The 15,853-nt window shown below is 47.8% G+C and overlaps 1 protein-coding gene across 1 annotated transcript in view; it reads left to right on the top strand.

Moving 5' to 3' along the window:
• The window catches only part of CASQ2 (calsequestrin 2), a gene marked incomplete at both ends in the record, with an annotated part of 32,351 nt that extends 23,003 nt beyond the window's left edge, over positions 1 to 9,348 (top strand). Inside the window, 5 exons of the mRNA XM_082005165.1 lie at positions 1,681 to 1,726; positions 4,108 to 4,162; positions 4,833 to 4,933; positions 5,293 to 5,367; positions 9,142 to 9,348. Coding sequence (XP_081861291.1) covers positions 1,681 to 1,726; positions 4,108 to 4,162; positions 4,833 to 4,933; positions 5,293 to 5,367; positions 9,142 to 9,348 — 484 coding nt within the window. The remainder of the gene's footprint in view (positions 1 to 1,680; positions 1,727 to 4,107; positions 4,163 to 4,832; positions 4,934 to 5,292; positions 5,368 to 9,141) is intronic.
• Positions 9,349 to 15,853: the final 6,505 nt, after the last annotated feature.

Here is a 15,853-nt window from a genome sequence, read left to right on the forward strand (position 1 = left end):
ATGATGTGTTTTACTCCTTTATAAACTTCTTCTTGTCTTTTGACTTTGGAGCTGATGCTTTCTTAGTTTGTGACACCTGGGCCCCTTTCCTGAGAGGTAATAATTAATTATAACTAGTTTAGAACCCATTGTTGCACCTGCATAATTAGGGTTGTGTTTCTGCAAGTGCATTACTTCTTGTGTCTATCATGCAGACACTCAAGTCTCAGGAAGACCCGTCTGTATCTCGTCGTAGTCAGGCCTGGTGTTGGCCATCTGAACAATTGGATATGATAAGCAAATGCTGCCATATTCTTATTTCCCATCTTTTTCAGACTATGTGAGAATATGTTATGCATATGATCATGTTAAAGCATATGTTATGAATCTTAATTGGTTAATTCCCTCTGCCATGAAAACTGACCTTCATCTCCGCCCTTCATCTTCCAGTGTCATTAATTCACACCCCTCCTCTGATCTAACTGCAGCTCAGTTTTTTGGAGAGCCTTTCGTAAGGCTTGGCAAATAGTCCTCTGAAGGCAGTTCACTGCATTGACCAGCACACCTTCACCCATTCGCTGACTTGCTCTGGAAACTCCAGCGGATCCATGGCCATGATTTTCCTCTTAAAGGCCATACATCTCTTGTGCTGTCACATCATATTCCTTCAAATGTCTGTTAACTCTACTTTTTCTGGTAGCATCGTGCCCATAAGGAAGCTGCCCTTCCAGATCTGTAGCTCCTCAGGTCCTTTAGAAACCTCCAGATGTGCTCCTTGTTTCCACTGCTCTGGTAGCAAGGCAAACCAAAAGCGACAGGTTACACATCTCATTGATGTCATCTGGACATGGCAACGTGCTGCTACTCCATTTACCAATCTGTTCTAGGACCTCATCGACCAACACTTCTCTTTGTGACAGCTCCCAGGGCTAGTCAGCCCTGTGCTGCTGGGGGAGCCTCTGTGAACACCTCATGCGAGTGAGCAGAGGTGCAAAGGGTTACTTGTGCTTGTCTGCTATGGCCTTGTGTTCCTGGGATGCCGCTTTAACACCCCAGTCACCTCTCAGCCAGCCAGGCTCTCTAACAGGCTTCCTGCTACGGATGTGTCTGGAAATAGTTACTATTATTTTTTTTTGTCCTTTATAAACTACTTCTAAAAAAAATTTGCTTTGGCCAGTCCTATGGTTTAAATTTTCTTGCCAGCAGTTATGATGATCTAAATTTCCTTGCCAGAGGTTATGCTGTCTTCTTTGCTTCAGCAGAGTTTGGAAGGGTTTTTGTGGTGGAATTATGCTGGGGTAAAACCAGGAGAAAAGGGAAACAAAGTCCAGTTGGAATGTTCCAGGGGCTGCAATACACAAGTGAATGGGTCACCTTGTGCTCTCAGCATGGACAGAACAATCTGCCATGTGTGGGACTATGTCACCAGCATATCCCAGCACAGAGACGCATCTCATCTTCCCAAGCACAAATAGCGGCTGCAGTGACTCCAGTGGGGAAAAGGGCAGGGTTTTATCACCATAAATAAAACCATAAGTTGACTTACTGTGCCCCTGTGCTTCCATTCAAAATGTGGTGGCTGACAACGCTGACTCCAGCAACCAACCAAACGTGCCGTGGTGACATTTTCCGTGACGCCAGCAGTGTCATGTGTGACGGTGCTGGACATGTCCTCAAAGAGCATTTCTGTCTTCCTTTCAGGGCCACTTTGAGGAAACTGCGCCCAGAGGACATGTTTGAGACGTGGGTAAGCATGCCTGGTGGGAAGCCATGCGTCCCTTGCTAGCTTCCAACAAGAAACCACTGCTCAAAAGCTCGAGCCTCTGGCTGCGCAAAACGTTATCTCTCCTTCCTTGCAAAGCCACTTTCTCTCCTGTGGGAAGAAGGGAAATCCTTGGCTGTGATGCTCAGTGCCTGAGTTCAAATGGTGTTTCAAATGCTTTGCCCAACAGCGGTGGACAGCTGAGCTGAGCCCTGTTTGCTCCACAGAGGAAACAGGGAAAGCTAACCAAGTGTGCCAGGCAGGTGTTGAGCCTCTGTAGCAGGCACGGTATAGCTATGGAGAGCATCCTTCTCAAGAATGCTCTATCATCTCATCTAATGGGCATCAGTGCTGGTGGTGGGCCGACTTCAGTGGCCTGCTTGCTGCGTGAGCTACGGAGATTGTGCTGAACTCATGGAAATTGTACCAGAGCAATTGTACAATTCGAAATGCAAGCAAGGGCAGGCAGTTCAGTTAATGACACAGATTACATTGATTGCACTTCTCATGGTGTGAGCAAGCTGCAAGTCAGCAATTGTGAAGAACTACCCAACAGTTTGGCACTGATCACACGCAGAGGACTCTCCTGGTCTCCAAATGTGGGGGAAAAGGGGAAGGGTGAAAATGGAAGAAAAATCATGTATAACAAATTATCCCTTTGCTGTGAATGAGTATGATGTTAATAGTCAGTCAGGGACCTTCAAGTGCCAGCTGAATTCTGGAAAACAAAGCTGAACAGGTGCTTTACAGACGCTAAGGAAAATGCAGTCATTCCTCGAAAAAGCTTGGCACATTTATAACAGCATTCAGTTGCCTCCTTGCTCGGATGGGTAACATGAAGCGCTGCGAGATGCCAAAGCACCGAAAACCTTGGGAGTCTTTAATACAACAAGGCAAGAGGTAATAAAACTGAACCAGGAGTTATGAGTCACTTAGGCATGATAGCTTTTCATTTTGTTTTGAAATGCAGATTCTGTATAGAAGATAGCTTCCTTGATCCACTAAAGTCCCTCGAAATTTTTTCATGGGGTTTCAGTGGGACCCACATTTCTCATGCAGTGGTTCTGCTTTCATACCACACATATTCATACTGAACGAGCAGGGGACTCGTACCTGCAGGAGATGATGGGCTGGATTCTGATCTTGCTGCAAGTTCAGAATATCCTCAGTGCCTTCACTGGAGTTACTCCAGGGTTTTTTGCTGTGTTGGAGGTGAGAATAGAGCTATATTATATAGCTATATACATAATTACATATCGCATTTTTTTTTTTTAATTTTGCTGTCTGACAATGCTGCTGGAAAATACGGAGAAAAAGCAACAGTGTGGATTTTGCCAGCTGTAAGTGGTCTGAATCCCAAGTAAATCTGCCTAGAATGTCCTGATGAACATGTATTCCCTGAAGATACCAGCAAAGGCCCAGCATCCACTATTGTTTTTAAAGATAATGTTTTCCACTTAATCTTTCAGGGTTTTTTTTCCTTTCAGTTTTTGATGGTGGCTTTGTCACCTCTGGGCTCAGAAGGGAAAAGAAATTAGCATTTAGATGGGAATTTTTTCTCGCATTAAAACCAATTGAAATGGAAACTGGGACCGGCAGCGGGTGTGGAAGGTGAAGCTGATCTGTGGGATAATTCAGAGATGACATTCATAGCAGGTGGATGATGAACCAGCTGGCAGATCTAGTGGCCTTTGCCAATATCATTACCCATTACTCACAGCAGTTCACCACGCTGTCCACCAGGCTGTCGTTTCTGTCCTCCACTCATTGGAGCCCAAAAATGAGGCTCCCACTCAATTCCCCTCACTGCTCATGGAGACCCTCACCTAGAGCAAGAGACCTTTCACGTCCCGAAAGGTGCCCAAGTGAGCCACCTCACCTCTCATACTGTGAGGAAACCTCCTTCGCTGGCCCCAAAGGAATGGGGTTTTGGGTCTGAGCATGGTGGCAGATATTTGTTTCCCCACAAACCATCCCCTGGCAGCTGCAAATTTATGAGGGTAGGTGGCCTTGGGCATGGAGGGTGAGCCCATATTCTCATGCTAGAGACCCCTTAGCCTTCTCTGTAGGGGCCCCACCCCGCACCATCAGAAACTCCCTTGCCTTTGCCATCACGGTGTTCACCTCATTTTTATCTAAAGGGTTTCAGCAACGCTACCAAAACTACCCACTTCAGTGCCCAATACCTCCACAACTCAGCCGCACCTCAGCTGACATTCCTTGTGTCTCGGTGGAGCTCCAGTCAAGCCTCCCTTTGCAATTGTCCTGTTCATTTGAAGGAATCCCACCTCTCCTCATCTCCAGCAACCGCCCGGGCTCTGTCCTCCCTCCTTGTCCTCCATCAGTAATAGTTTCATTGTTTCCAGGAGGACGACATGGAAGGAATCCACATCGTGGCCTTCGCTGAAGAAGATGACCCAGGTAAGAGGCTGTTTTCCTCCTTGCGTGACTCTATGCCACTCAAGAAATTGTAGTTTCATGTTCTTTCTTTGCATTGTGGGGAGCCCCACGCCCAGGCTGGGACAGGGAGCTGGGGTGCTTCTGGGTGTTTATGCTAACGGGTGTGCCAGCTAGGATTCAAATTCTGGATATAAATGGATGGCCAGCTGGGAAAGAAGAGTCATAGCCTCCACCGCAGCGCCAGGATTTTCTCCCTAACTCTGCGTCCATCTTGCTGTGTGGCTCTGGGACAGTGCTGAGGGCTGGCTGTGTGATGGGCATGCAGGAAGCCTGTGGGCATCAGCTCCTGAAAAGCTGTGGCGTCAGTACTTCTCAGTGCCATCAGCGTGCCGAAAAGCTTTGGCTTCTCAGGGGCTCAGTTCCTCCCTCGCCACAAGAAAATAGTGACATCGTTCCACTCCATGGAAGGATTACGAGACTTAATTCATGTGTAACTAATTTCAATACCCGGGGAGGATGCTCAAAATTAAAAGCCTTATTATCAGAAGAAAGAGCTGGGAGACAGCATTTTAATGAGAACTATAAACAACTCCTGTGTGCATAGAGGGGTGAGGGAAGTTGAAAAACCCACAAGCAAAGAGTGCCTGCATGTTTTCAGGAGGGAGCTGCAGTGGTTTGTGTATCATTTCAGATGGTTTTGAGTTCCTGGAAATCCTGAAGCAGGTTGCCAGGGACAACACCGATAATCCCGACCTCAGCATTGTCTGGATTGACCCCGATGACTTTCCTCTGGTGAGTGGCAGGGGCTCCTTGTCTTTCTTGGTTTAATTCATGGATTGGTGTGTGTGCACAAGCACAAGAATTGCCCATGGGAATTTGGGACAGGGAAGGAAATGAAACCAGACCACAGGCAATCCCCAAGCTGCTCCTTCAGGTCTGCCTCCCATGAAGGTGCAAGGTGTTGTCTTGGGAACATCCTCAGAGTCGGCACTTTCCTTTGCTGTGTGTGGCAGCCCATGCTTGTGTTCAGCCTCTCTTCTTTCCCGTGTACCCATCAATGCACGCTCCCTGCACCACAGCCCAGCTGGCTGAGGTAATGCGATGCAGTATTGCAAACACCCTTGCCTGAGCTTTGTTTCTCACTCCCACAGCTGATCACTTATTGGGAGAAGACCTTCAAGATCGACCTGTTCAGACCACAGATCGGGGTGGTGAACGTCACAGACGTGAGTAGAAAGTGCCCAGAAAATCCAGTGATCCCAAGATTAGGCTGCTACAAAGGTCGGGATCTGAGGTCCACTGGAATCAGTGGGATTTCTGCTGTTAAGTGCAGGTAGACCAGGCTTTTTCCCCAGGAAAGAGTGTAAAGAATTCACCATTTCCATGTGCAGCAGGGTTCATAACACCTCCGACATCAGGTTTCAGGGCTTCGATCTGAGTGTGTTTCTGCTGCCGAGTCACATGAAAACCACATCTGCTGAGGACAGGACCAGCCCCTGTGATCTGAGCTTCAGGGCTTTGCCCCATTTTGGTTTCAAGGTCTCACATTTCCTCCCTGACCCACAGTGTGCACCTTTGTCTGTGCCCTGCTCTGACTGAACCTGGGTGGGTTTGTGGAGGAAAAGTGCGTGTGTAGCGGGGAAAGCAAGCTGTGCTTAGGGGAGGAGAAGAGGAGAAAAAGGAGGGTGTTTTTGTAGCAGAAGCAGAACGGCAACAGCTTGAGTGTAGGAGGGAAAGATGGTCCCCAACAGATGACAGTGAGAAACTGCACAGCTTGACAAAAAACAAATAAATACACAGCCTTAATAAAAGTACAACATAAACTGGTAACACAGGGATCCTGCTGGGGTGAAAAGGGTATAGTGGGGTTCATGCAGGTCCTCCTCCTCCTCTTCAGCCACTGCCATGCTGGAGGGTTGTGCTGGAGGGATTTGTGTGGGAAGAAGAGATGTGTCTGCCCCATGCCTGGTGGCAGTGTAGGGCTTCCACACTGTTCCGCAGTCATCAGGGCTGCAGAGGGAGGTGCTGCTTTGGCACGGCTGCAGTGGTGGGGGTACTCACAGCATCCATAGCTGTGCTGTTGGGCCAGCTTTCTAGCAGCTACTGTTTTCACCATGGTTGCCTTAAAGCCAGCAAGCCATGGGATTGATATCCTGCACACTGTGAGCTTTCAGGGCAGGTAGGAGAGGGACCCATCCGACCCCCTCACCAGCAGAGATCTGGGGGGAGCTGCTGAGTGCAATGTAGCATGCATCACGGCCCTGACATGACTATGGAGAGAAACCCAATTTTCCTCTTTCTGACAGTAACAGTCCAGACGATCAGAGAGCATGTAATGCGGCACGCTCCAGCCTGGCTCGCTTATTGCCTTAGCTTATTTTTGATGGTTAAGTGCTGGGCGGTTTAGTCTCTTTAAAATAAACCTGTGTGGGTATGTAAGCATCTCTGGAAGCAGAAATCTCTCCACTGCAGAAGTGTTTGTAATTTGGTGCTTGACATCATGTTTGAAATGTCAGCTGCTTGGGAACGTGATGTTTCATTAGAAGAGAGCAGAGAGGAACTAAGAGCTGGGACAACTGTCTGGGTACTGGTCCTGGCCCCACCACTGACCTTAATCCCAGCCCCCACATCCTCTCTGCTGTACCTCCCAAGAAAAAAAGGGACAGCGAGGGTGTACTAGGCGATTGTGCCTCCTGTTATAACAAATGCTGCAAGACCATAAGATGGGAGATGTGGTAGGGAAGGCAAAGCAGTGGTGTTATGAAGAAAGTGGAGGCCCTGGATCTTGGCCGTCATTCCCATTGAGGGGAATGAAAGGCTGGCTTGGGAGTCACGGAGTAGATGTGGTGCTGGCTGGATGCGAGTGGTGCTCTACTGGTAATAGAGCAGCATCCGCCAGACCGTAGGACAGACATCCAGAGAGTGAGGACCCACTGGGTTAAGGCTTGTTAGCAGAATTGTTAAGGGAGAGACAAAAGGGAAGAGGGCCAAGATAGCATCTGTCACCTAAGATCATGAGAGAAATGAACAGACAAGCCAAAACCAGAGCTCAAGTCTCCCAGCCTTTTGCCCTTATTACCAGTCCGCACTACCTCCCTTCATTATATTTACTGCAGCTGGCTGTGTTTAAGTCATGTCAAAGCTACATTAAACAGCTATCAATAGAAATTCATGGAAGTAGGATTGTCAGTGGCAAGAGAATCATATAGAAAGCAGTATTAGGCAGGAACATATGCCTTATTATCCAGCAGTCATTCAGAGACCTGTAAAAATTCATGCATTATCCGTCTTTGATATAGTAAATGCTTCAGGTTGTTGATTATAGTATTTGCACTTTTTATTTCATTCCTCTTAAGTCTGTTTTCTATTCCTCAAGAGAGAGATTTAAGAAAGTTCTAGGTTGGCGAGTGATATCTAAAACAAACACTGAGCTCATTTCATTATTTCAGTGTTACATCACTGCATTCAGCCAAGTTACACAGGTACAAAGTGGGGCTTACACAACAGAGTAAAAATAAACACTGCTGTTGGCTTCGGTGGACATAACCCCTGTGACCCCACCACTTCTCTGAAAACCTGCCAATACAAACACCAGAGCTCCCAGCAGCCACCACTAGCCCTTTACATCCTAGAGGCTCAGGACTAGGGTCATGACCCTCTGCAAAATGTTGCTGTTTTATTTGCACAGCATCTTCTGTAGGTGCAATGGGCCAACTCCTTTTCCCGTTATTTAAAGGTGTCAATTTTTGCTGCACAAACAGTCCTGAGGTTGGGGACGAGATCATTTGCATGAAGCAAGAGCTGCATGCCTCTCCGTGGCTCTTTTTTATTACAGCTTTGGTATAGGAAAATATTGTAAGGGAGAAACAACTTTCCTTGAGCAGAAATCAGTCTGGCTTTTTAGCAAGCCATAAAACAGAGAATTAGGTACCACAGACAGGGAAATAATTTGTGTGCATTTGCAAAAGCCGGTAGTTATCTTCTGACATGTGAAAAGCACTCACTTCTGCAACATCAAATGCTGAATGAGATAACCTCACAGCACTTCTGCAAAACAGGAGGCTGATCCTATTTTATGGAGGGGAGACAGTGAAGGGCTTATCCAGGCATTTACCCGAGGAACCTATAGCAAAGCACAGAGAAAACCTTTCAGAAAACCTCAGAGACAACCTAAGATATGCTTCCTGTCCCTGGGTAACAGCCACAATTTAGACAGCATCTTCTCACTACATTTTAGGCACCATCTTCTTACTGAATCCACCCCATCCCCTCCAGTTTATGGTAGTAATGTAATCAGCTGGAAAGAAAGAGCAGGGAGCACTGGTAGTCCAGGGCATGGGTGTTTTTCACCATTCTTCAGCTGGAGCATGGTTAAGATGATCTGAGGAAAGGCTCTTCCGAGAGGAGAAACCACTATCACATGTGGAGAGTCCAGAGCAACTTCCTGAGGTAAAGGTGATGGTAGAAAAAGGCTGGGGAGAAGGGGTGCTAAAGGCAGGGTGTAAAGGCTCAAAGGAAGAGGTCCCAGAAGGGCTCTGGAAGGAAGGAGGGAAACATTGTGATGTCCTGTGAACCAAGGCGATGCAGGGCTTGCTGGCATAGGTCTCTTTACGTCTCTCTTTATGTAGACTTGGAGTCTACAGATCTTGCCAAACAGGGTGAGGACAATGCATCAGGTGTAGGCAGTGCAGGAGAGGAACAGGGAGTGGGCACACATCTAACCCAGGGCAAACAGTACCACACACATTGACTGGTCCCACTGCCCCTAGTCAGAAGCGACAGCACTTCAGGGGGAAGTGGTAATCCCAATGCATGAGATCCCAACGCAGAGAGAGACTGTGGCTGAACCTGCCCACAGGCTGTGGCAGAGAGGGAACTACTGCCACCACAACCCCTGCATCCCACCCATGGTCTAACCCTTACCCCCACAAAACAGCTTGAACCCAATCTCTTCCTTGTGTCTCTGAGGGTGGCTAATCCCCCATCACTTGTCCCTGCAGGCTGACAGCATCTGGATGGAGATCAGAGATGATGATGACCTGCCCACAGCCGAGGAGCTGGAAGACTGGATAGAGGATGTGCTTTCTGGGAAGATAAATACTGAAGATGATGATGACGATGATGACGATGACGACGACGATGATGATGATGATGACGACGATGATGACGATGATGATGATGATGATGATGATGATGACGACGACTAACTGTGACTCTGTGCAGTTTGACTTATGGGGGCCGAGAGGCCTCCCTCTGCGGCAGGTTCTTCCATTGGAAGACCTGTATTTGAGCGTCAGCAAGCACCGCTGCTCCTCTTTCCCCCCTGCCCCATTCCCCCTGCCCCTGCCCTTGCCGGGATCCCCCAGCCTGATTCTCAGTGATGCTGAGCCACCTGGACTGCCCTCTGCGGCAGGCGGCACCTGCGGGCACCAAGCACCACTGCAAATCATGCCTCTTCAGTAAGGACAATAGGAAGCTGCAGGGAATCTGCCCCGAGTGTCCCAGGGCAGGAGAAAAGTGCCTGCCTGCTTGCTGCCAGAGGGACACAGGGAGACAGTTTGTATTTTCTATGCTCATCAGCCCAGCACTTAGCATCCAAAGACCAAATCTCACTTCAAGACATAGGGAAGACCACTGTAAAGTTTAGTCCTTTTATTAAACACAAGGCCCTTTGCAGCAACTCTGCCAAGACCACTCAATCCTGCGAGTGCTGCTGCAGGAGTCTGTAGCTACTCATCAACATGCTAGGAGCAGCAAAAAGCTTCGGGAGGGGAGGAAGGTTTTAGGGATGCTATTTAAGTTTTCAGTGATTCCATATGACGACAGGATATTCTTGTCTGGCAGCGCAATGCAAAACCAAACACCACAGTCCATGTCTGAACCTCTTTCTTCTTGAAAGCTCAGGCCAAAAATAGGGTAAGTACAGGTGGTCTGATATGGGACATCAAAGCTGGTGAGTTCCTGAACTGCTGGAAAGGCTGATCCAGGTCTGAGCCCAAACTCTTGAGGCTGAAGATCATGGCACTGAGCCAAACCATTGGTCTTAACCCCAAAGAAACACCAGTGCAGACTCCAGGCCAGTTCTAAACATCTGCAGCCAGGTCTGGGCTGGGCCTGCCCTCTCTTTCAGGTGGACCTCAGCTGGATTGAAAGTGGTGCACATGAGATAGACAGCATACTCCTGCCAGTGGAAACATTCATAGGGGCCCACCCTGAAGCCCTCCTATTGCCCTTGACTTTTTAGCTTTAGCTGACTTTTAACTCAATGCCTACATAGCATCTTTTCCCATGACCAAGATGTTGGGAGAAAATGCATCTGCCCAACCATATTAGATGCTGGATAATGTGTGTTGGGCAATGAGCAGTGAAAGGATTTGAGCTGTTTGGCTTGTAAGTATTCAGTTGCACAGTTACTCCCTGCTTAGAGACTTGGATATCCCATGGTAGCCCATGAGAAGCCTCTTTTGACTGCAGACTGAAAAGGAGCTCAGGGTGCGAGTTCACAGTCAAGGGGGTCACTCATAAAGCAAAGGGTCAGCAATTCAGTCCTGGTGAGTGCAGCATCATCCATGTGCAGGTCACTGCAACAGTTTTAGGTCTCCCTGCTTTCCCATGCCAGCAGATTTCAACTGTCTTAGCTTACTAGATTTGACAATAGTGCAATGAATGGAGAGTTTGGAGATAGTTTTACCTTTATAAATACATTTATAAATACATTCTCCAGTTGTTCAGAGTTGTTAGCATAGGTAGGGTACATATGTCCTCTCTTGCTAGGAATGAAAAACATTGTTCTGACCTTTCTAATAATGGTTTACGTCAGAGGTAAGTGATGTTAGGGGAAATAACAGTGCAAGGGACAGGAGAATCAGAGCTCGTTATATGAATGCAAATCAGCCTGATGAGAAACAAGGTTTACACGCTATATATTTCCTTTACCAGATGAACTACAAAGCAAGATTTTATAGTTTTTTTTTCCTGCCTGTTGATCAGTCTCTTTGACTCTCTGTCTACATTAGCTGAAATAGAAATTTGAAACTACTGGTATAAAAAAATTGAAGTACTGTTATATTCCTATGTGTGCCATATGCCCTTGGTGGAAAGTGCCAGCATGAACAACACGCAGCTGGATATCTATATATCTCTATATATGAATGAACACTGTGCTTATATGGCATATGACTGTAGGCCACATTAGCTCCTCATTGAACATCACTCAACTGGTGCTTTTAAGGCACAGCCTATTAGAAAAATAGACAGGACAGCAAAGCCTCCAGGTCAACTATTTGCCCTTTCTTGCTTCTTTATGCAAAGAAAAGCAAAGCGCTGCCTGGAAGACTTGAACCAAGCGTGTTTGGGGAGACCATCCACCTGGTCACACTGGGGTTACGAACAACTCAGCCCCATCCTGGAGGACTTGGTGGAGACTTTCAAAAGCCTTGAAATGCAAAGTGCTCTCAGCCTGGAGGTCCCCTCTTGTCTTTCACTCACACACCCCTCTTGCCTGGCCAGAGGGGTGCCCAGAACTCTCCTTCTGCTCCTTCCTTTCAGCTGTTTCCTTGAGAGGCTTGTTGGTGGACCCCAGCTCAGAGAGAGAGGGAGCAAGCAGGACTCAAGGTCTCATTGAAGCACATCATTGGTAAGGAGCAAAACCAGGCCAAACTAGCCATTTGGTAGTCTCCTAGTCTGTGATTAAGGGACAAATACTCACCTGAGGAAATACTTGTTTATCTTTACCTTGGGGCTATTCCCAGGAGTGAAACATGCAGTTTCACCCTGCATGAGGTAACAGCCTGCACAGGCCCTGCAGCTCCAGATCAGTCACTGCAAAGTGCCATGAATTTCGATAAACATGAAGAATAAACAAAGAGTTGCTTTACTGCCTTTCCCAACTGGCACTGTCTCCGGACATCCTGATTGCCTGGGTACTTTCCGTGTACCTCCCCTCCCGCTGTGGATACCCATCTATTCTGATGTGCCCCTCTCTAGATGCTCTGAGAGGCACAGTTTACACAGGCACTACGGACATGTTCAAGGGCACAGGTGCTTCACAGGCGATACACATTTCAGTGCATCAAGCCACAGAGCTCAGGGGAAAAAAATAATTAATGTAGTGGTGCTTAGGCTTAGACAGAGGCCACTGAGGCTGAGCTCATACTGGGGGTGGTGGGCCGGTGTCAGTGGTTTATGGAAAGTTTCCCTTGAGTTATGAAAGAAAGGGCTAATCCTACGGCTGCCATTCCTTCACGGTGCCAGTGCAGTCCTTGATGGGGCCACCATTTCTCTCTTCCCTCATCCTCCCGTTTCATCATTCTCTGTACCCACGAACAGGAACTTTTTATTGCCAGCTTTTGGGATAAACACATAAAAGTTAAGAAGATGTTGCAGCGGAGGAAGGATTGCAGCAATGAAGATGAGTAGGCAGCAAAGCCTCTCCCATTCACCCGTAACACCTCGTCTGCCCTGAGTTCATAGTGACCAAACCACTGAATGAGGTAATAGCCCTTGTGAAGGAGATGGCAGCTTGAACTTGAGTGTCTTTCTTGCAGGGACAGGTAAGACAGTGGTATGGGGAGGTATCACATGCGCTCCTGGGCTCTTCTGTCAGAAGTAGGCACAACTGGCGTTTGAAAGGCACTGGTGGTCCTGAGGAGCAAAGTCAGCCTAACCCTGTCCACTACACACTGAAAAGCAAAAGGTTGGTATGTTTGGAAAAAAACCCCTTCTTTATTTAAAAAAAAAAAAACCACTGTGCATGTGGGCAGCACTGAGTTTTTCTGCAGGCAGGTCTGTTAAGACTGTCCCTCTCTTAGCAAATGGTTCATTTTCTCCAAAGTGTTAATTAGACATTCATGTTAAATGGGTCTTAATACACATAAAGACAAGGAATCATATTTTGCACTCATCCAACTGCAAGTGCTTCAAGTTGATCAATCCCCTCAAAGTACCCAAAAACCTAGTCTTACCAGCCCCCAATGACAGTGGGGATCCCCCTCACAAGTGATATGTGGCAAGAACATGAAGTCATACACCAGATCCTCCCAGTTCCCAGACATGGGGCCCAGGGCCACAGCAGAGGGGTTGGTTTAGTGTGCTGTACCACAAGCCACCCCATGCTGCTCATGGGCAATGATCAAGGCGGAGGGAAACCCATCAAGAGCTACATACTGCAGCTATCATACAGAAGCACAAAGGAGAAAGCTTCTGCCTTTGCAGAAGACCCAAGGACACTGATGGAGAAGCTCTGTGATCCCAAAACTGCTCTGAGCTAATACCAATCACTTGGGAAACAGCTCCAAAAGGACAGGACAAGGGAGGCACTCTGGAAATCACAGATAACTCCATATTTTCAAGGTCAGCAGTTTTCATGATGTTTGAGGAGTGGTAAGAGTCTCCTGTGCTGCCTTTGGGAGAGGAATGGCCCCGTAGTAAAACCAGAGATCGCGGTTGCTTCCTATCCTAGAATGAAGCTACTCAGCCAGACACCAACATGCATGCACAGCCAAGGACACCGGCTGCTTCTCCATGTCTGTCTGCACATCATACTTCAGAAATGATTGATTCATTACAAAGACCAAACAAAAAACATTGCCTTTTATTCCCAGGGAAATAATTAATTGAACAGGAACATATCACTTCCCAGATGCCGCCGACTTGCAGTCCTCCAAAAACAGGCCAGGATTGCATCTGGATTCCTCTGTGCCCCAGCAACGCTTTGGCTTTGGTGAAGCCCCACACACAGCCAGTTGCAAACTGATGCCTGGAGTTGGGTGGCTGAAGAGGGGGAACAGGTGAACAGGCGACAAGCACCAAGGCCCTCCAGTGCAAAGCAAATTGCTTCCTGCCTACTTTTACACCCCGGGTACATCTATGCCATGCAGTGCAACACCATCTGCTAGAAACTGGAAGCAGCAGAGCACAAATGGAAGGATAATTAACCTCAGTAATGAGGCTGGGCCAGCAGGACTGTGTCCTACCCGAGATCCAAGACACTCTGTGTCAACCCACTGTGCTACAGCATCCTCTGCCTTTTCACCTCTCCCTTGTACCATCGACATCTGGGCAAAGCAGCCCTTCAACGGTCAGTACCTCCCGGGGCCAGCCGTGGGATGGCTCTCACACCTGTTTGGCAGAAGATGATGTCTAATGACGATGCGGACCATGGGGCAGGGTCTAGGGCAGAGCCAGGCCTCTGGCCCAGCTCCCACAACGTTCCCTGCCAGGTTTAAAAGGTGCTAAACTATTTAAAGGGTGAGGAAAAAAAAGCTACAGAGCTTCCTTGCAGCTTGAAGACCCACTTCTGGAGTCAGATTACAAGCAGCTTTTGGGATGGAAGCAAACATCCTTCTGGTGCCTCACTCCCCCCTCATGCCTTCTCTTGCCAAGCCCCTGTGATGAAGGAGATCAGCAAAGCACTCAGAGGACTTCAGGTATTGTCCCTAATGCTACGGAAAACAAGAAGAAAACATAGCTTTTTCACCTTCTTTTCATCCCTCTTGACTTATTACTCTTCCGGTCTTCACTGGCTCCCCTAATTATTTTTTTTTTTTTCCTCTCCCCATTTCTATCTAGCCTGTCTTCCTCTTCTCCTCAATCTACCCCCACAGCATAAGGTATTGAGGGTCACTTAAGAACAAGGCCCTCCCCTACCCCTACTGCTTAATCTCATCCCCAGCCCAGGGAGACAGCAGCCTCTGTCTCACCACTGCCAGGAACCAACCATGGTGAACCCCCATGCATGAGCTGTGGCTGTGAACATGAGGAGGGACAACGTTTCCTTCCTGAGGAGAAAGGCAACCGGACAAGGCTGAGACTGGCTTTCTTTTTTTGGGGGGGTCAGGTGGGACACGCTCAAGGTGAAGCTGTTTCACCAGCTTGGTGGCCCTGAGCAACAAAGTCAGCCTAACCCTGCTCACTACACACTGAAAAGCAAAAGGTTGGTACATTTGGGTGAGGAACCAGAAAAAAACCCCGCCTTCTTTACATTAAAAAAAAAAATTGTGGATGTGGGCAGCACTGAATGTTTCTGTAGGCAGGTCTTTTAAGACTGTCCCTCTCTTAGCAAATGCTTCATTTTCTCCAAAGTGTTAATTAGACATTTCCTAAGGAAATACCAGGATTTTTTTTGGCTGGGCATCTTTTCCCATGGTCCCAAAATGCAGATGAGGAACCATCACCCTGCGACCAAGCCCTGACTGCTGCCACTGCAGGAAGAGATCAACAACCCCCAGTGCCACCAGCAATCACACCACTATACCACCTAAGCAGAAGACAAGCGGCATGACTTTGCACACAAGAAATAAGCCTCAAGGGTTAAACGAACCGAGTTTCCTGGAGGGGTTATTCCATACTTCAGCAGCAGCCAGAAAGCCAACTACCTGCCTGAAAAGACAAGCAGATGTCCTGACTGAGCCCTCCTTCCATCATGGGTGGCAAAGGACTTAAACAGCCATGGGCGACCTCATCCTCCACTTTTGGATTTGGAGGAAGCCCTGCTTGAATCAGGTCCCTCCCCTCAGTGACACAGGTAAAAATAAAATGATGTTTGACCAGAGAGCAGCCCTGAAATTTGCCCAGTGTTAGATTTTTGCTTTAAAATTCAAGCCAACATGTCAAAGCCCTGCTCCTGCTAGCAACAAAGAAAGAGGCTATTGAACGACAAAAGTAACTAGAAGTTTGAAGAATATTTTTAGTCCTCACAAAAATGAAATTGCT

Source organism: Phaethon aethereus (assembly GCF_964289735.1).
Source record: "Phaethon aethereus genome assembly, chromosome: 1".
NCBI classification, from domain to species: Eukaryota; Metazoa; Chordata; class Aves; order Phaethontiformes; family Phaethontidae; genus Phaethon; species Phaethon aethereus.